The sequence below is a fragment of the Polyodon spathula genome, chromosome 25, assembly GCF_017654505.1.
Source record: "Polyodon spathula isolate WHYD16114869_AA chromosome 25, ASM1765450v1, whole genome shotgun sequence".
NCBI lineage: Eukaryota > Metazoa > Chordata > Actinopteri > Acipenseriformes > Polyodontidae > Polyodon > Polyodon spathula.
Genome location: NC_054558.1, coordinates 14,942,242 through 14,963,460, shown reverse-complemented (window position 1 = coordinate 14,963,460; position 21,219 = coordinate 14,942,242). Strand labels below are relative to the sequence as shown.

The 21,219-nt window shown below is 38.5% G+C and overlaps 1 protein-coding gene across 1 annotated transcript; it reads right to left on the bottom strand.

Moving 5' to 3' along the window:
* Window positions 1-260: 260 nt before the first annotated feature.
* On the bottom strand, window positions 261-20,602 carry LOC121300131. Its single transcript, XM_041228555.1, has 8 exons — window positions 20,426-20,602; window positions 14,132-14,330; window positions 11,559-11,749; window positions 10,634-10,810; window positions 9,259-9,414; window positions 6,838-6,975; window positions 5,501-5,593; window positions 261-3,964 (listed from the first exon to the last, which is right to left on the bottom strand). The coding sequence occupies exons 1-8, from the start codon at window positions 20,438-20,440 to the stop codon at window positions 3,572-3,574; spliced, it is 1,362 nt and encodes a 453-aa protein (XP_041084489.1). The 5' UTR covers window positions 20,441-20,602; the 3' UTR covers window positions 261-3,571.
* Window positions 20,603-21,219: the final 617 nt, after the last annotated feature.

Sequence of the window (21,219 nt, the reverse complement as noted above, 5' to 3'; positions counted from 1 at the left end):
TTTTTTTTTTTTTAAACTATCAGACCTATAAATATTCTATACACTAGCTCCTGGTTTAACAGACCCTGCAACAGTAGTGCTGTTAGTGCTAATCAGGGTCTAGGAAACCAGCCCTAGTTTATTTGATTTAAATAAGTTTACAACGCACCTTGACATAGGAAAGTGGAAAACCCAATGCAGACAGCCTAAAACTATGAATCGTCTTTTACTGTAGACTTACTCATACAGAATAGAACAAAATGAACAACAACAACAAAAAAGTAGGACAAAAGATGTTTTTACTTGCAGATGCAAAGATAGCACAATTTATCTTGTTATAAAACTATACAGTCATACATTACTAGTAATAAGGCAAAGTTAAAAAAAAAAATTAAATTAAAGGTTCAGCTTATTTAAGTAAGCAAGACAGGCGGCTTCTGAACTACAATATTGTCGGTCAGTTGTGTACGCAACCTTTATTGTCAAGGAAAATTCCTTAATAGCAATAAATACAGTACAAATCTATTAAGATGTACACAGACATCTGTCTCTTCTGCAAATACAACTAGTCTTCATGTAGAGCATCTGGAGGGTTTAGTCTGGCTTATGGTGGCCTTGTTTCCTGTTCCTGGAGAACTCTCTGTATGCCATTTACACTTTTAGCCAGGCACAGGTGACTCTATATACAACGTACATCATTGTAAAACTAGAAGTATAATTTGTTCTCTACGCAATTGAGGACTCTGATCTAATCCCAAAACCAGACATTTCCCTGGAATTTCTCCCATCCTGATTGCATATCAAACACAGATAAGCTAACTTCAGTATAAATCAGACTGTTTCTGTGGACTCACAAACATGACATCGACAGTTTATGGAAAACATAAATAAAGATTGCTCTACAAAATGGTACAGTGGCATCTAAAACAATTCAGTTAACCCAGGTTATGTCCACAATTTGTAATTGTGTAAAGTTTCACCTTTCACGCTTCAGTTTTCTGCATTAGGTATCTTGCCTTCACGCTGTAGTATACAGTATGTTTATTTGCTATAACTAATACACCCCTAAAACATGTCTTATTAATGGCTCAACAGAATATTCAATTCACTATTCAGTTTAGTTAGACTTGTTTAGGTATGGCAGCTAAACTCTCCTAGCATTTTTAGCTACAATATTGTTGATTGTGGAGTTTATTCAGCATTTATTGGTTGGTTCAAAAGCCTCTAGCTAAAGAAAAGGCACGTGGTATAGACTTGGCAGGTGGGATCGGTAGACATTAGGTAAGACAATGGCATCACAGAGGGAGCTGCAACTTTTACTTCTTGCCACGTTTCATTGCTTTGCAGCACATTCTTTTTACGTTCAATTCAGTGATTTTTGAAGCACCCTGTATGTAACAATGTATATGCTTTACTAGTGCTGGGACAAATACACTGACCACATGTATTTCCCTCCCGAGAGAATTTTTTTTTTTTTTTTTTTTTTTTACTGTATTATGGTACAAATTACACATGTTCCAATATTAATTTACATTTTGATTAAACTCTTTGCTCGTTCCAGCACTAGTATTTCCAGCTACTGTTTTAACGCATGACGTGCAGGATCATTAGCAATGAATGTGAATACAAAAACAAAAATAAAATCAACCAGCATTCTTTGGTCAATCCAGTTTGTTGTGTTGCAAGCAAATTAAAAAGGCCAGGGTGGTAAGATAAACTGAATTTGCAAATTGCAATAGGTAATAATGGTCACCATCTCCTGTCTGTTTTAGTTCCAGACAGTCACCTGCATCGCACTATGTGCCATCAATATTCTATCTGCTCTGTACATAGATTTGATTACATCTGACATTACCAGTCTCTGCTGAAATATGAGACAGCTTTATTCTATTATGAAATTATCAAGAAGGGATGACCTCTGAACTTGACTTGTAAGAACTCAAAACTGTGTTTTGATGCTGAAACATTTTTTTTACAACATGTTCAATATGTAATTGTGAGTTAATTAACCTTTCGTTAACAAATTAACTTTCTCATTTCCAACTGTTACAAAAACATACAGGGTTATATTTCAATGTTTTAAAAAGGCTTTTAACTCAGTAAGCTTCCACTTGGGTTTTATACCCTGGATTAGACACCTCTCATATTAACATTAAAAAAGGAGCACAAGCAGTGATTGTTATATGTTTTCTTATAAAATGTAGTTTTTTAAAAAGTCTCAAATCTTATGTCATTTTTTTAATTGAAAGAACCATGCACAATTATCCTTCAAAATGAGGATGGCATGAACAAAGACAGCAATCCATGGGGGTGAGACTAATTCTTATCACAAACAAAACGCAATGGAAGTGTGAATGCATCCTACAGAAGCAGACGCTCTGATTTACCCCTATGCTAAAATAAGTTAGTGTTACCAAACATACTGCAGTTTACAATAAACGCATTGTTAACTGACTCTTGAAATGTTAAAATCCCACATCATGGGTAAAACCAACTGGGCAATATATTTCTCAACATTTACTCTCACCAGGAGAAAAAATTAATCTCTAAGGAGTGCAGTGTATCCAAATCACGCTCCCTCCTGCAACAATGCTGGTTTTCCTACAATACGCCACTCATTTCAAATCACCACCAGCGTGTCGCAGGAGGGAGCATGAACTGGATACACTGCAATGTTTAGAAGAAAAATTGAAAGTTGAAAAAAAATTAAACATAAAATTCCCTAGTTTATTTATCAAGGATAAAATATCAACACTATCGGGAAATATGCAGCTGCTGCGCTATGGACAGCACAGGATACAGCAAAGGTAATGTTTTTTTTTTTTTGTAAACACTGCAGGGGGTTTTGTAACACTTCAAAAACCTTTTACGGACACATTTGTGAAGAGGATTTCAGCAGACACACCAGAGGCCATATAAAGTATGTAAGAATTTACCACCAGAAGCCTCCAAACCAATATTATAGAAACCAGTATGCATACATACTGGGTTTCTGCACACGAGCCGCTACAGTAAGCTCACTGGTAGACAAGGCACAATATCACTGAGAAAACCATAATGGGTCTCTGCTCCTGGGGATTGTTACAGAGAAAGACAAATAATGACTTTTACTGGAGTATGTCATTTTCTAGACTAAAAGTTGTCTTTAATGCAATACAAAATCATTTGGAAGATTATTTTCTAATAGTTTACCTGTTGTTTTCAATATAATACCTGCAGGACCCCCTTTTGAATATGAATCCAAAGTTATTATATTGTTAATAGTGTGGATCACATCCGTTTTTGCAGAATAAATATCCATATATCTGGATGGGATGGAAAACCGTGGACAAACCTTTCTGCATTATCCGTTATGTTCTCTAACTGTTGTTTGGTTGTAAAATTACTGGTATTGTCAAGAAAGGGATGGACTTTATGACTTGCAGCACTGCCAAACTGGGAATGAGCAGTTTAGTTCCAGTACCTACTTCAAAGACCTGGAGTGGGCAGGAAGTTTCCAGAAACAAGGAGGAATGCTGCATGCACAAACAATCCGACTCTTCTCCAGACAGAAACGGTAAGGTCTGGATCCTGACTGCTTTGTCTTTCAATTTCAGACGGTCCTCGGAATTTTAGTTTTGCTCTCCCCCTCAGGCTGCTCCTCAGCGTCTCGTTTCTCTGGTGACAAGCCTCCCTGCTCGTGCAGCTCCTCCGCAGTGTACAGGGAGGTAGGGGGGCTGTCTATTTTGGGGAGATGGGGTGTGTGTTCAAGCTGCACCTCCATGATCTCCAGCGAGGTGATCCCTGCTTCGGCCTCCGCCCCCCTGCCATGCGAGGGTTCCAGAAAAGAGATAACGTTATCCCCTCCCCCTTCACTGTCCTGTGGCAGGGCGAGCTGCAGGGTCCCCCCAGTCTCCCCGTTCACTGCCCCCTGCAGCATCTCCTTCCGCAGGGCTGCCAGCTGGGTCTGCAGGAGCTCCTGGTGCTGCTTTTCCATAGACTCCATCTGCAAGGGAGAGCAACACAGGCATCAGACAGGGCTCAGTGTCTACTACTGGGTTAGTATAGCTCCCATCAGATGAACAGACAAGTTAATTACAACACAACAGCTCCATCTTTATTAACATCAATATTAAATACCTAATGTATTTTATCATGGGACTAAAATGATATAATGAACAAGAGACCTAAGAGTGTATGAATTTGGAATTAATTTGTATGCATTAGTTAAGTGTTATACTAGGTACACCTGACTACCAACTAATTTAGCATCCCTGTGTGTATCTGTAAAAGTGCAATATAAATAACAACCATTTTAAAGTATTCTCTTTGAGTGTGTAGTATACCTAAAAAGAAATCAGATTGAGGTGAGGTTGGTTTAATGTAGAAGTTGTAGTACAATATAGAAACCATATATAATTCCAAAAATATGCACAAACAACACTGGGTTTAGAGTGGTAGTTGACCATCCCGGGAAGGCAAGAAGGGTTTCAGCAACGACAATCAGGAAAATAACAGGCTCTCCAATGACAGAACTGCAAATACAAATAGAATATATAGTTTCCAACAAAAATGCACCATTGCTAATAGGCAGGCTACCAGATCCCCATTTTAGAAATTTTAATTCTCTTCTCGTACAGAAAGCAAAGACCTATAGTAATCTCGTGAACACGTTCTGTCCTTTTGTCCTAGATAACCTATGTGTGTTTACCATATAAAAATTCAGGAACGCAATGTTGAGTTTAAACTATAAGAACATTTCATTTTTGTAAGTATTTATAAAAAAAAAAAAACATATTAGATGTGTTTTAACGGCACAATGTACTGACCACCTATAAAACAGTATGTAACAAATGTATAAACGTTGTATCTGGTTCTAAAATATTACATAGGCATAGTTAAAATCCTAGGTTTGACACGTTAATATTTGCATTCTGGTCAATAAGGCCTGCAACTACTGTAGGTGATTACTGTACCAGCTGTTCTCACACAGCACCATTATACAAATGTACCATTGTACATGTGCACAATTACTTTGCTGATTTTCAATGGTTACACTATACATTTATCATAGTTTACTATACCTCTAAGAGCTTTACAAATCTTAACTATGGTTTACCATCCTTTCACTATGCTCTATTAAAGTACATTATGTTAGGGCACTTTAAGCCACTAGGGTGCTGTTTACTGTACATTACAGTTTCAACACCAAACAAAGGACAGGCTAGGAAGTATTCAACAAAGACATAATATTGTATCTGTCTTTTAGAGGTGCAATCAGCAACCAGTTTCCTAACTGACTACCAAACAAGTAATAATCCAAGATAATCATTGTATTGAGAGTACTTTCATATTCAAAACCAAAAAAATGTGAAGACCCTTCACAGCTGAAAACACAGTTTATGAGACACAAGCTGTTAAAGAAGAGACAGCCGCAGCACAGACTCTTAATAATAATGGGTCAAGGAAAATGTGCAATATAAAATGTGCAATATAAAATTGTAACTATTTCTAGACTAGGGTGAGGTGGCTACAGACTCACCATCTTACTGATCTTCTGCTCAGTGTCATCAGCTGCCCGGTAGACCTGCAGTTCTTCAAACATCTTCACATTTGCTTGGACAAGACCGGCCACCTTGAAGGGGCAAAAAGACACAGAAAAGCCGGGGAAACTTTAGCATTTAGAAATAAAGGAGTGATAACTAATGCATTAAAACATTTTCTTACCCCTTATTACACAGCATTCAATCATACTGGGTTATAGGCAGATTATTACAATTACACCAGGGATGCAATGGTAATGATTTTCTCAAACTGAAACCAACATTTTCATAAAATCCCATACCAAACGACATCAACAAATGATGAAACCGTACCCAACCTGATACTGACATTTTCATACAATGAAAAAGCATTAGCAGTTGGCGAGGTTTACAAGAAACACATTACTTTTCCTTTGCTGAATACCGTGATGTCCATATCGCAACAATTTTTCAACATACTCCTGAATGCTTGTGCTGTGATTGAAATGACACATGGGAACAGAAACCAGCACTGTTGTAGGAGGGAGCGTGACACACAGATCTTAGAAGACTTTTTTTTTCCTGGTGAAAACTCCTGTGTGATTATAAAATGTAAAAGAGTCGGCAACATGTTTAAAAATATAACTCTGCGATACGGCCAACAAGGGACACAGCAAAACGCAATGTGTTTCTTGTAAACTGTGCAGGGTGTTCTGTAACACTATAAAGTACACAGAGCTAACAAAATAAAATCCAGCAACATTTTAACTAATATGTATTGACATCACTTCATAGGTGTCATGTTACACTATTTGAAGCATGCATGCATTATGAGAAAGGTGAATTTGATTTATTAATTATATTTTATTTCAAGTGATTAATGAAGAAAAATTACTGATCGCTCCATACAGACATTTTAATTCTTCATTTCCGGTCAACCTCAAGAGATCAGATAAAAGAATGTAACCCTGTAACCAGTGCGTAAAGCTTCTGGGACTGAAGTTCTTTAAAATTAAACAATTGGAAAACTTTTACAATGTTTCATTTTTAAGAGGGGTTTTTTTTCTTTTCTGGAGGAATATTGATTAAATAAATAAACAAAACATTATTTATAGTTTTTCCTACAAGACTTCAAACTCCCATTAGTAGGCATTCACTATTGTTCACCAAGAGCTACAAGAAAAATACCATTCAAAATCCAATACACATTTAACATAACGTTTGCATTTTTCATAAAGGAAGAGGCGAGGTCCGTAAAGGGATGGCAATGCATACTGGCGAATACTGTCTGGAATTATCTGATAGTTGGCTCAGTTTCCTTTTTTTTCCTCCCTCCCTCCCCTCCACCCCTCCATACATGGTCCTTGAGCTCCTGGATCTCTGCTCCGAGTTTCTTCTCCACCTCCTCTTTCTCCTGCCGCAGTGCCTGGTTGTGTTGATGGAGCTCTATCAGCTGCTTCTCCAGCAAGAGGTTCTGATCAAGACTCTCCCCACCCTGAAACACAAATGTTTACTGTGTTATACCAGTCCTGCCAGTGACCTTAGCAGGCACCCATTTTTTAGGGTTATTGAAGAAGAAATATCCCATCAGCAGTGGTTTGAGCTACTCAAACCCACTACTGTACCTTCTACACTGTAAACGCTCTGCAATCAGGGTGCTACTCTGACTGAAATGAGTGGTGTATTGTGGTAACAGAAAACCAGCACTATTGCAGGAGGGAGCGTGACACACTGAGATCTTAGAAGACTTTTTTTTCCTCTCCTGTTGAGCACTCCCGACTAAATGTTGAGAAACGTTGCGTCCAGTTGATTTATGACCCATGATGTGCGATTATGAAATGTAAAATAGTCGGCAAAAACACAGCAAAACGCAATGTGTTTCTTGTAAACTGCGCAGGGTGTTCTGTAACACTTTAAAGCATCTATAATCTTCTGACAAGATCATTCTCTATACCCTGCAGTACTAGGGTTATAAAGGCTTTACTGCATTATTCCGGCTGCCTTTGTCTGCACCAATCAAATGAACACATCATAAAAAAGGATTGCACTGTGAATAAGCACGGTGGTATTGAGCGGTCTGGGGTTCTCAAAGGAACCACTTTAAACCAGACATAGCAGATAAGTCTGTCGCAGCCTGTCCTGAAAATCACTGCAGTTCCTTTCTCTGGGCTGCAGGTGCACGGCCCTCCCCATTAGCATGAGGAAATGTAATCCAGAACATCATTTAAGTGCTGCTGAGTCACTGCTCCTTCCTGCTAGCCAGGGTGGGTTAGCCCAAGGTTGCTCGTATCACCTCTGCTTCTCTTTCAAAGTGAAATATTGCCTCTCATCCTCCCTGCTATACTATAAGAGTCTGCAGAGTATAGACACATTAGCTATAAAATTCAAATCAAAGTCTGAAGCTCAAAAGTTTCCTGAGGGATTACTTTAAAAAACGTGGCTGGAAAATGTTTCTTTTTTTTATTGGACAATGAACATTAAAAAGGTTTGTGATACAAATTCCAGACTGCAATAGCTCTACAAAAGTCATTATAATATATTGATGAATCCTATTAAAATGTCATGTAAAATGTGTCACTACTAGTGCCACAACTTGTATGATGGCCCACTGTGCAAAAATACCTACCCACTATTACAAAAAGTACTATACCATATATAGCACAATATTGTTTGTAATATTAACACATTAGCATAGTAGTTGCATAAAGGAACACTGTGCACCTGAAGGATAGCCTGCTGTACTAGTGTTTACCTTCCCACTATAAAACAATTCAGGTTTTCATCAGATGGCCGTGGACAAAGAGGTTTTGCGAAGGTAGCTTCTTTTTTTCATTTTCATCTGATATGCAATCTTCAAAAGCAGTCTAAAAAATTCTATTTACTGTGGATACTTTTAAATCACAGGCATGTCTGCATTAGAATTGTTATATTTTTAAACGCAGCGGTGTTACATTAGCTTGAGCAGACGACGCCTCAATTAGTTTACAGGTTGAACCTTGCCGGCCTCTAAACCCGTGCTTACAAAATCACCAAACAAAACTATGGTCTATCTCTTCATGCAAGTATATAATGCTAGATTCTAATGGAATCATTTATTTTAAATAAACAATAAAAGTTGATATTTATTATTAGTCAGTTATAAAACACATAATTACTAACAGGTACTGTCATTCAAATGTTTTTATCTAAGTGAATATTATAAAGACTCATGCTCCAGAACTGGTAATGTCACTGAACGAAAAGCAGCTTTTTTATAAATACTAAAAAGTTAACTTATTTTTTTCAACCAATACCTGCTCTGTAATGATATTGGTTGGTTTCATCACCTGCTCTGTAATGATACTGGTTGTTTTCGTTACCTGCTCTGTAATGATTCTGGTTGTTTTCGTTACCTGCTCTGTAATGATAACCTGCTCTGTAATGATACTGGTTGTTTTCATTTTTCTGTAATGATACTGGTTGTTTTCGTTACCTGCTCTGTAATGATACTGGTTGTTTTCGTTACCTGCTCTGTAATGATACTGGTTGTTTTCGTTACCTGCTCTGTAATGATACTGGTTGTTTTCTGTAATGTTACTGGTTGCTCTGTAATGATTCTGGTTGTTTTCGTTACCTGCTCTGTAATGATACTGGTTGTTTTCGTTACCTGCTCTGTAATGATACTGGTTGTTTTCGTTACCTGCTCTGTAATGATACTGGTTGTTTTCGTTACCTGCTCTGTAATGATACTGGTTGTTTTCATTACCTGTTCTGTAATGATATTGGTTGTTTTCGTTACCTGCTCTGTAATGATATTGGTTGTTTCTTCATAGAGTAGGTTCCCACTCTCTCCATCAGGGTCCATGAGAACCAGTGTCTGTCTCCCCGAGGACTGGGGGCAGGGCCCCACTGTCTCCTCCGCTCCCACTGTGATCCCATTGCTCACACTGCTGTCCTTTAAGAAAACAAACACGTTTAGCACTGGGGCATCTACACCCCGTACCCTGATATTATAGATACATTTTCTAATTAAATGGTCTTCACATAAACACACAGGCAAGTATATTTAAGTGCTACTAAATAACTTCCCTAAAAGGTCTGCTCAAAACTTTTTGTTGGCTTTGGTAGTTAAGTACATTTGGGGGTGGGTTTTTTGGTTTCGTTTTTTTATTATTATTTATTAAAATCAGTTACTTTCAGGGATAGAAAATAAACACCACTCAAATACAATAAATTTTGGTTGCCAACACTCATTATTACTCACATCTATCATACCTAATTATAGTTATAAAGAGGTTAACTTAACATGTTGAAATGCAGATGTCTGGCTACTGTAGGACTGAGGAAAGGAAATTCAGGTCCCACTGAAACGACAATGCTATAAACAGGACCCTCGCAGGTAAACTATGTACAGCTGTGTATATATTCTCAGGAATTACAACAGTCACACTTGCACACGATTTCTGTCTTTCCTTTTATGGTTTCATCCAAATCCTAATTTTCCTTCACATACTAGCTAACTGATTTTGCTTTACGCCCCATTGCAGCATCACAAAAAACATGCTTAGGTTTTCAAACAGTTGTCTTCGAAAACCAATGTTACTTCCCTGGTCACCGAATGCTACCCTGCCCCTCACATCTCAGTATCTCTACTAGAAGCCTAGCCTGAATGCAGCCGACATGGGTGGTATGGCATCTCCTGACTTGTGTGGTGTCAAGCTGCACCACTGAAGTTAATTCAAATTGGCATTTATTGTAACAACCATTACAAAGAACTGTAGGAACATCAAAGCAACACAAATACAAAATATTTCAATGTGACTGTTAAAATATGTATTCATCATTAAGTAAATCAGATTTGTATGGTTAGTAGCTGAAACATTACACCACTGTAGCAATGAATCTACCATTGTATTCAAATAAGAACAATACAATAATGAAGGGGTTCGGAAACTGTGCAGCCATCATGCCGTTACAATGTATCATAATTCCCACATCAAGGAATGGTGGAGGGGGGTGTAATTCAGCTTTCATATAAGGAATCAAGCACATCTGTAGACCTCACAGGCTACAGTTACCTACACATGTAATTTTTGGGTTGGTCCACTTCAGCTGGCATGACTCCAAAGTTCTAGGCCAGTCAGAACTGTCAACACTACATTGCCTTACCTTACCTTAGAGACTTCAGTGATGAGGGTCTCTGTGCCTGTTGCCGTAGCAATGACAGTTTGCGCTAGGACTGAGCCAATAGTGCTGTAGTCTCCGTTTGAGCCAGCTGTGACGGCGAGACCTCCATAGGCTTTTGGGTGGGCCTCCGCACTCTGTTCATAATACTGCCTGCTGTTCACCTCCTGGGTAGGGCAGACAATATGGCAGTTCTAGTCACATTTATTGCATACATATGCATACATACATTGTGATTTGTAAATACCATACCTTTACCAAAACACACTTCCTATAGCACCCTTTAACTTAAAATAATGCAACTTAAATTATTAAAGAATTATCAAAAATGTTATGCTGCTATTTACTACTTGGTGCAAACAATACTATTCCCTTTACAAATAAATAAATAAATAATTGTAATGATGTTACAATTAGCACAGGTTCTTAAAGTGGTTTTGATTCACCTACATTATGTAATGCCACTTTGTCAACTATTAAAAGTAATAATTTTAAGCTAAAGTATTTTGATATACCAGTATTATGTATGAACATAATTGTGTGTGGGTTTCAAAAGTGTGTTTCGTAGTGATCCCCGTACCTGTGTGATCTGGATCTGGAAGGTGGTGTGTGGGTTTCGAAAGTGTGTTTCGTAGTGATCCCCGTACCTGTGTGATCTGGATCTGGAAGGTGATGTGTGGGTTTCGAAAGTGTGTTTCGTAGTGATCCCTGTACCTGTGTGATCTGGATCTGGGAGGTGGTGTGTGGGTTTTGAAAGTGTGTTTCATAGTGATCCCCGTACCTGTGTGATCTGGATCTGGAAGGTGGTGTGTGGGTTTCGAAAGTGTGTTTCGTAGTGATCCCCGTACCTGTGTGATCTGGATCTGGAAGGTGATGTGTGGGTTTCGAAAGTGTGTTTCGTAGTGATCCCTGTACCTGTGTGATCTGGATCTGGAAGGTGGTGTGTGGGTTTCGAAAGTGTGTTTTGTAGTGCTTCACAGCCTCATCGCGACGGTTGAAGCCGTTGCGGCAGCGGTAGCAATGCCAGTGAGCTCCTTTAAACTTCTTTTCCCCCTTAATGGTGCCCACGATTTCACAGTGATTACAGCAGCGCAGCACCTTCAAGCCTAAAGAGTAGGGAGAGATACAGGAGAGCAGCGATTCAACACTGCCCATAGTCAGAGACTTCACTCACACTCCTTCCACACACACAAATATGACAGCAGTAGTACTTGTTCTTCCAAGTCGTACTTTTGTTTGTTATGAGTGACATTTAAGTAACATTAAAATTAGAAAGCATTTTGTGGCCTCCCATAATGGCTGGGGACTAGATGCAGTATCTGTATCAATTTAGAAAAAAAACTCTTGGAAAGTTGCTTTAAAAAGTCAGTGTTGCTGAGTAAACTACAATTAAAACGCCACTTAGTGGCCCTTTCTGTCATACTAAAGTGAGGGGCCGTGGACCCCCTGGCCTCGGCGTCCCTGAGATGGGTCATTTCCCTTCTCAATGGAGTAAATACAATATTGGACTTCATTTCACATCATCAACGAGTTGAAATAAACTAGCGGATACAAAAATATAGTCTATTCGAGTAACTCTTTTACCTGGCCAAAAAAACATGCAGAGTCTCTTGTTCCCGGGTTCTTAATGCACCATTAGTCTCTCAAATGCAAAACATTTTGCAACAGAGATAAGAATATGCTGTGTGTGCTATTGATCTGTCAAGTTTCAGGTCTATTACAGCATTCAAATCTCCACCCACTACCAACTGTGATTCATCCACCTCTAACAAACTATTAGAAATAGCATCAAAAACAAGTTGGTCGCACAGGTTCAGCAAAGGGGGGGGGGGGGTCGGTTCAATCTTTTTCTGAAAATGTCACAAAATTCATTAAGTGCCCAAAAAGTATTGAATCTGCATTATTTAAAAAAAAGATTGCTCAGCACAAGTGGAGTCCGATACATAAAATGCAACCTTCCAAAATGTAAAATGTATTGAGAAGTTACTTATTCCTAATGTTACTTTGGGAAAAAGATGTTAATAAAAATGTTGGAGTTGAATTTAGAACATGGTTGTTAAAGGGAGGATATCAGCTAAATGGACATGGAGATTTGGTGGTCCAGTGGTTAAAGAAAAGGGCTTGAGACCAGAAGGTTCCAGGTTTCAAATCCCCGCTCTGCCAATGACTCACTGTGTGTGACCCTGAGCAACTTAAGCTACTTGTGCTCTGTCCTTCAGATCAGACATAAAACTGAGGTCCTATCTGAAGTGATTCTGCAGCAGAAGTTGTTGATGCATAGTTCCCCCCCCAGTCTCTAAGTCGCTAAATGACTAATGAATAAATATGTGTATTGAACAACTTTTGTAGTTTTCTGTTCAGGAGCAGCACTGTTGGATTTGACTTTGATTGTATTGTTACAATGTAACCAGTATTGCAATTTCTCATCCAGTCTGTGGTGCAGATATACAATTTACACATCTACTCTTACAAAAATACACTATGCACATATAAACATTTAAAATATATTTATGATTTACAGTGACCTAAAATTTTCAAATTAAGATTGAAGGATTATTTAAAATTAAGATTGAAGGATTACAGGATTAGAAAAGAAGCCATGCTTTTGTATTACTCAGGGAATTTAATGACCATCATGCAAGCGTGTTTCAAGTATTTGAAACACTCTGAAGACAGAAACCATAAACATGGGAAAATCAATTGCTAAAATGGCTTTTTTACTCTATTACCAAATATATTAAATCTTAACTTCATTTCCTCTGTAACTGCACAATACTGGGATAGCAAACTAACATCAACCCCTCCAGGGCTTTGAAGTGAACACAGCCCTACTAACGTGGAGAGAAGGACAAGTCCACTGCCAGGAAAAAAGATTAAGCATCTGTTTCAGTAACTGTGTCTACTCACAGCTTACCCCAGGAAAGCAGTGGCCTGATCTCTCTGGCAGTGGCTTGTGTGTTCTGTCTGCCTGACTAGTGCAGCGTGACCTTGGAGAATAAGACATAAATCTAAAATTCAGGGGCAAGAGACGAACGTTTCAAAACAGTGGCGTTGTACAACACCTTACTTTCACTGGCACAGCAATGTTTAGTGTTAAGACAAGGGACTGACAGCACTAGAAAACCTCTGTTTATATTGAAATTCATTGGAATGTTTTATTTTAAAGTATCACCACACGGCATTTTAGTACACTGCAGCTTGGCTACAGCGTTGCAACATCATTGAAAATGGCAGATAATAATAATGACAGTGAAACAGCGATTACAGATTATGATATTTGATTAATAATCAGCAACGATTCTGAATCCGAACCAATGACATGTAATTATTTTGTTAGCTATAATTACTTTAATGCTTAAGGGTACTAAACCTTGCAGTAATAAAACTGTTTGAATAATGTATTGCCACTGTATGTTTGACGATTCCAATTCTTAATGTGCTACAACAGAATGAAGCCTATGCTGTAAGCTGACCCTACAGTACAGTACCTGCAAAGTCGATCCCCTTGTCCACGTGCTTGACCCTGTAGTGTGCCCGCAGGATGACCGGGTCCTGGTAGGCCTCTGCTATGCTACAGAAGGGGCAATGCATGTGGTTCCCTTTGGAACTGGCAGCACACTTTTCATCCTGACACAGAACAGGGTTGTAGTTGTTCTCCGTGCCTTTGATCCTCACAGAGGGGTGTGCCTGGAGAGGGAGGCAGTAATAATTATACAAGGCAATCCTTTAAATACAAACTGTTTCCTCCCCCCCCAAAGACTGGTGCCTGTGAATTTAGTTGTAATGAAACCATGAGGTACAGTGACATTGTCTAGTAGGGACAGTGGCTACAGGCAGTTTTGGCAAATGTCATAAATGCTTCCTGCCACAATGCAGTGGGTTTTAGTAGTGGAATAAAGTAAACCGCCAAAGTCATGTAATTTTATAACCTGCCCAATTCTAACCTAGGTCTCCAGAGTAAATGACATATAAAACCATTAACCATATCCTGGTTAATCTTGAGATTAGCTGGCTGACTCTATAATTAATCAATTTTGGACTTTAATATTGACATGAGCACAGCCAGTAATAGTACAGCATGATAGATGTGTATCTAGAGCTGCAGAACAGTAATCTTGTAGCACATATGAACTGTTCTGGGGGTGGGAGGTATATAATGTCTGCCACTGTCACTTTCACATGGAAACAAATGCAGGCGCACGTTAGTTTCAAGCTTTGAATAAACATCCGCTGTCAAGCAAAATGTCTGTCCAGAAACATTAAAGGACTTCCAACATTTGGAGCAGCTGTGGCACTAGATTTGCCTCCATAAAGTCTGTACCTGCATATAGAACTTGGATGGAGTGAATCATGCTAAATTAGGAAGTGCTGTTGAACACCTATATTCTTGGATGGAGAGCTTGGACTGCCTGAACTGTCGTGCTGCAACACAATGGCAAAAATCAAATGATATCCTATTTATTTCTCAACATTCATATGTCATCCTTGCATCCTCCATTGCCAGGGGTGTGAACATTCTATAGATTCTATTATTTTCTGTTGCAACAAGGCACATATCACTCGTCACAATTTCTGATGTGTTAATGCTCTGGCCACTGAAATTAACATTGTTTGCCATGTTATATGCAAGGGATAAAGCCGAGAGTTCATTGTACAGGGGTAATAAATCACCTTACTAATGAAACATACAGTAGATGTGTGTTTGTTTTACATAATACAGGTCATTTATTATAATATTTAACCAAAATAAATGTATACAACTAATGAGTTAATGCAATTCAGAGGAATACATAGAAGATACTTTTGTCTTGTGCAAAGGTAAGCATAGTTTTGTGAAATATTTAATCTTTACTTTTTTAAAGATAATTCACAATTGTTAAGAATGTCTTAAGTATCATCAAAAATCCCTCCTCTCTGCACACCCCTAGTAACTGCCGCAGCCAATGCATTATAAAGGTTTCTTCCCAGCTGGTATTCACATTCCTTTTTGCAGGCTTACTGACTGATGAACTTGCAGAGGTGTACAGTATAACCTTGCAATATTAGGCATTTTTCACTTTTGTAGAAGATCATGCATATTGAATTACAATAAAAGGGACACTTCTTTAAATATCCAATTACCCATATTACCCATACCATATCTTGGTAACTATACTTTGCTGCCTCTTAATCCAATTCTGAACAATGCATAGACCAAGTTTCTGCAGCTTGACAGAGCTGGCCCTGCAATTATTGATTGAGTCTGCTGATGCAAGGGAAGGTTGCTGCAGTGTTGAACGCTGCCAGCCTCATTTACAGGCCAGGCAGCAGGGTCCCTGGAGATGTTCAGCTGGCAACCTTACAAAACTCTTTCAATACCTTCTTTTACTCTCAAATTCTGTACTTAAAACATTCACCATCCTCACCATAACATGCCACTTTCAAAAGGCAACACCAAATTTAACTATCCGTTTATAAAGCCTGTACTACAAAGGTTACGTTATTTTTGGATTGGAACCTGTGCCTGCTTTTATTAGCTCTACCAAACATCTATCCTGACAGCACATATCAATGACAAAGTCATTACATTCTGCAAACCCCAAGACAAAACTTACTAAATAAGCACTGCGTGATCGAAACAACCATATTCCTCTGAATTTAAGACAAAGACCAAATTTACCACCCGCAATTGATGAAAAAATAAAACCACAAATAAATATGCATTTATAAAGATACAACCTCAATTACGCTGTTGTATCGTACAAAACAGTGTTGTTGTAGATTAACCACAGAGCTTGTTTACTGTGCTGCGTACTATAGGAATTGAGATGGCGTCTCTGTGGTACACACACCCCTCACTCACTTACAGCACCATGCATCCCGGCAACAGGAAGCATGACACAACACTCCACTACATCAGGCAACATGTAACCCAGCAACCACAACAGCACTGATCACATTGCAAACACAACAGTCAGAACGGTGTGCACAATACCAATAGAACATAACGTACGCATATGACGATTACTCGGACCTGTTTTCCTGTAAGCTGTGGTATTGCTTGAAAAATATGGGGGTCTGATTAGCATTTCCGATCTGTCCAAGCTGGTCCTGTTTTTAGAAACGCTGAAATTGGAAAAACTTCTTCAAATTCCTCAGGAAGTTAACGGCGCTTCTTTGAAATGGCTGCCTGTATGTCATGGGTGATTCAAGATCGGGCAGTAACGTGTTGGTTTGTCTTCTCAGCAGTCAGTAACGTTGCTGCTTGTGTATTCGGGCAGTGACATCTTTGTTCGTCTTTTCTCGGCAGTCAGTCTCGGTGCTGTTTGTGTACTCGGATAGTCACGTCTTTTGTTGGTGATTTCAATACATGCATCACTATACTGTACTCGGATTTAAGACGAAGGCTATTTTTAAGAAGCAAAAAATGGTTAAAAAGTTTGTCTTAAATTCGAAGGAATACAGTATCACTTTTTGCAATCAAGGACAAAAAAGGTCGCAGTGTGGTTTTGTGATGTAATATAATTGTTTCTTGGGAATTGTATATCACCCAGCTGTCTTGAGAAACAATGGTACCTGGGAATCCATAGCTCTTTCTGCGGGAGTAAAGTAGGAGTTATCTCCTTCAAATAAACAAGAGAATCTCTAATTCCAATGCCATTGGTTTAAGTACAGCTGATTAGTCAAAAAGCTGTCTACGTGGCTTGAAAAGAGCTTCAACATTAATAATAATAATAATAATAATGAGTACCTAAAACGGTTGTAGCTAACTTTCAATACTTTTGGTGGACTTCCATTCACTACAAAGGTTTGAAATGTTCCAATTTGAATAAAACACATGATATCGCTAGGGATGGGGTGGTACACAGTTTGCACGATACGATAACTGTCAAAAAGTACCATGGTAACCTTAATATCACGGTATACAGTACATCATGCAGGTTATAAAATGAAGGCTTACTAAAAATGGGTAAATAGCACTGTAAATTACTTTAATTACTGTCATTCGCAAAAATAGCACACAGAAAAAAATTACATTCCCTTTCACACAATTTTTAGCAATTTTAACTTTTCTCTCATTAAACTTTCAATGAATTGTTGTCAAGTAAACGTTAACAATTTTACTGCCACTTTGTCACCTGATACAGATGACACATTTTTCACCAGGGAACGTTTTATTCACATTTTTCACCAGGGAACAGAGCTATGGCCAAAAGTTTAGCATCACCTAGAATTTTAGGATTGAGACATAATAAAAATTAATAAACAACATGAACATAATTTAGATCTTTTATTTACATAATGTAATCAAAGAAAGTACAAAATGATATTGCAAAAGTCTACCAGAAGCCATAACAGCTTTGCAGTATTTCATGTTTGATTTAGAAATGTCACATTTTTCAATTTGTCAGTTTTTCATTAAGTAGTATATATGGAAAACTACAAAGCAGTGTGTAACTCAATATATTAGCATTCAGCAGGTTCTTTACCTCGATGGATGTAATCCATACAGTCATTATTATTTCAGTAGCAGAGTGTTATGAAAAATGCACACGATGCATTTGTCACATAGGAAAACCTGTGACCAGTGAAATTATAGCAATATATATTAGGTAACATTTACTGGAATTACTTCTTAGCACCATGTTCTTTATGTAAAGTGTGGCATTCGTTAGTCCTTCCCCGATCAATCAAAGAACCAAGAGGGAAAAACGGTCAGCAATGCACCACAACAGAGCGATGCAAAACCCAATCAGGTAGACAGGTCCTAGTCTCCAGGCAAGTCCATTTAATAATACCAACTACACCCCTTTCACTTTAAGATCAGCTCTCTCTGCTGTAGGCCACAATCCCTTTCAATCCTATGTTCCTCTCCTGAATGTTAACCCCTTTAATCTCTTGAACACTTAATGCATGCGTCACCTACTCTGCTACTTTCCCAGGAGCTACTAGTCTTGTCAGTCCATGTTACTCTCAATTTACACTCCTGCCATTGGTTTTGCTGCAGTCATGGCACCCTAGGCTTAGTTTAACACAACATTTTCCCTGTCCGTCTTGCTGCAGTCTGGATTTACTTACACACAGAATGATGCACGGGACACCGCAATCATATAAAGTACTACCCCTGCACACCCACTACTCTGTCTGACGACGCATTCAAATATCTGTGCAAAACAATAGAAACCAAATGGTTTGGCCCAAATGCTTATATAGCATTGGATTTCATTTGTATTTGTTACTGTTCATAAGTGCATCAAACCTTCTCCTCTTCATAATTCTGCAACTTAATGTTACTTAGGAACAATCAAGGAACATCATCCTTTCCATTAACAGTAATTCGCAATTGCTCCAGTCCACACTGGGAACGCAGTCGCATAGGAACCAAGTAGCATGATGTTAACGTTTATTTAGGAACTAAGGAACAATCATGTGTCAATGCATACAGTAATGATGAACCTTCAGTGCTCAAACTAGCTTCTCACAAAATACAATCAATGTGGCAGTGAAATTATTCATTTTTACAGGACACACTTTAGTAATGGAACTTAATCGAGACAAATTAAACAATAGAGATTAATTCATGATGGCATCCCTATAACGTCAGAGGTCAATTTCATGGTAACAAACACGTTTAGCACACAGAAGCTATATAACCATAAAAATAACATGTCACTTCCCTGAAATCTGAGATATGAGACTTTGGCAGTGTGGCAGATACAGCTTTGTAAAATAATACCACAAAAGAGATTATTTTTCTTGAATTACGATCCCACATGATGCCATTATCTGAAAGTGTTAGGTCTGTATCATCAAACACCAGAAAATCACATGACCACAACATATCATCTGAGTTTACAAGACAGAGTGAAGGGTGCCCTTAATTTTCCAAAAGGTGTTTTCAGAAAATTTTAAAAATGAAGTATCTAAAAATAGTACAGTATACAAGCACTCCTCACAATAATTTAGTGCGGGTCTTTATAAGTTGCATATACAGTTTAAACCAGTGCATGCACATTCAGAGGGTCCTCCTAACTGCATAACAACCCCACAGTAACACAAAGGTTTGATGGTACAAAACCCAAATATCCATGGGAGGCTGCAAGCGTATTTATAACAGTTTGGTGAAGAAGATGCAAAGGCAAGTTACTGTGTTCACCACGTGACTACCAGACAGGCGGGCGAAAGGGGGGCTACGATCTGTGGAATAGGGTCCCTCCCCCGTCCTCCATTTTGGTTTTAACTTAATTTGCACGGATTTTCAAGGAAATTCATTAAACCCAAGTAGGTCACGATCAAAATATGCCCTCTCCTACTACCATGCTATTGCAGATGCGTGCTTTTAGTAAAATGGACAATGTAAAAGTTTTTGCTATTTTTTTTTTTTTAGTTTATTTGTTGACCTTTAATAGTCAGTGCCCAATTTTATGAATTTTACGATACCCCCTAGTGGCGAGCATACTGACACTGCAATCTACCAACACCTGACAAAATACACAGTTGCTAGTCTGTAAGGGTCCATCTTCTAGTCTACACAAACCTTTTTACCGAAAAGATACAAGTCACAAGTGTTTTCATTAAATTCTTACTCGCGGTTTCCCAACGATCACCCGGTCAAAAATGAATAGGTTTCGGTGTTTGTGAAAAAGTGTCGAATGCTTTCAATAACCTCACTTTCTGTTCTCTAGCCGTATTGTAGAAACGTAAACACAAAGAGTGGCCTGTCTGCAGAACGAAGCAGAAAAGTATTCAGGCCTCGGAAACCTATACAGTGTTACCCCTGGAGCTCGGACCCCAATACTCACGATAAATGCTGTCATGTTCCCAGAGTAGTGCTGTAACAGAATCCTGTGGCCGGGGTTTAATCGCTTTTTTTCGGTTTAACCCAGCAGAACATTTCTCCTATAGGGACACGTTTCTGCGCTGTTCGTCATCGATAGCGGTACACAAACGTAGCCTGCGGAGAAGAGCCGTCTTAGTTTACGACAGGAGCGTAGGGCGTTGTGAGGGGTATTTGGCCGTAATTTGCGTTACTAAGGTAACTTCAAACATGCATGACCAACATTTTCTTAAATTACGTCAAATCTTAAACGTAAGATAAGACAGGTTGGTTTGTCAAAAGCTTCTGCTTGATTCAGATACAGTGTCTTAACTGCATGGTGTAGTATTCAAATAGTTTTCTTTTAAAAGGTACGTTGTCCTTGTTCAATTACAGTCTGTAGGCAACTTCTAACGATAATGTGCGTATTAACGTTAAAAGCATACAAATAAAATAAATAATTAAATATTAGGTCAGCCTTACCTACAACTTTATTGTAATAACAAAACGCACGTTATCCTGTTTGTAAACAAGTGAGTCAACATGATATATTTAATACATGCGCGGGGATACAATGTTGTGTACATTTCATTCACTTACATTTAACTACCTACTAGGACAAAAAGAGAAAGAACAGGACTTCAGCTGGTACAGCAAAGAAACACGCATATATTGATAAAGCAAATGCCAGTTTTATCGCTTTTAAAATATTGACACTTAAAATGCCCACCGGCATAGGTGAGGTACATCCATTAATCGTATTCACCTTTATAGTGTCAT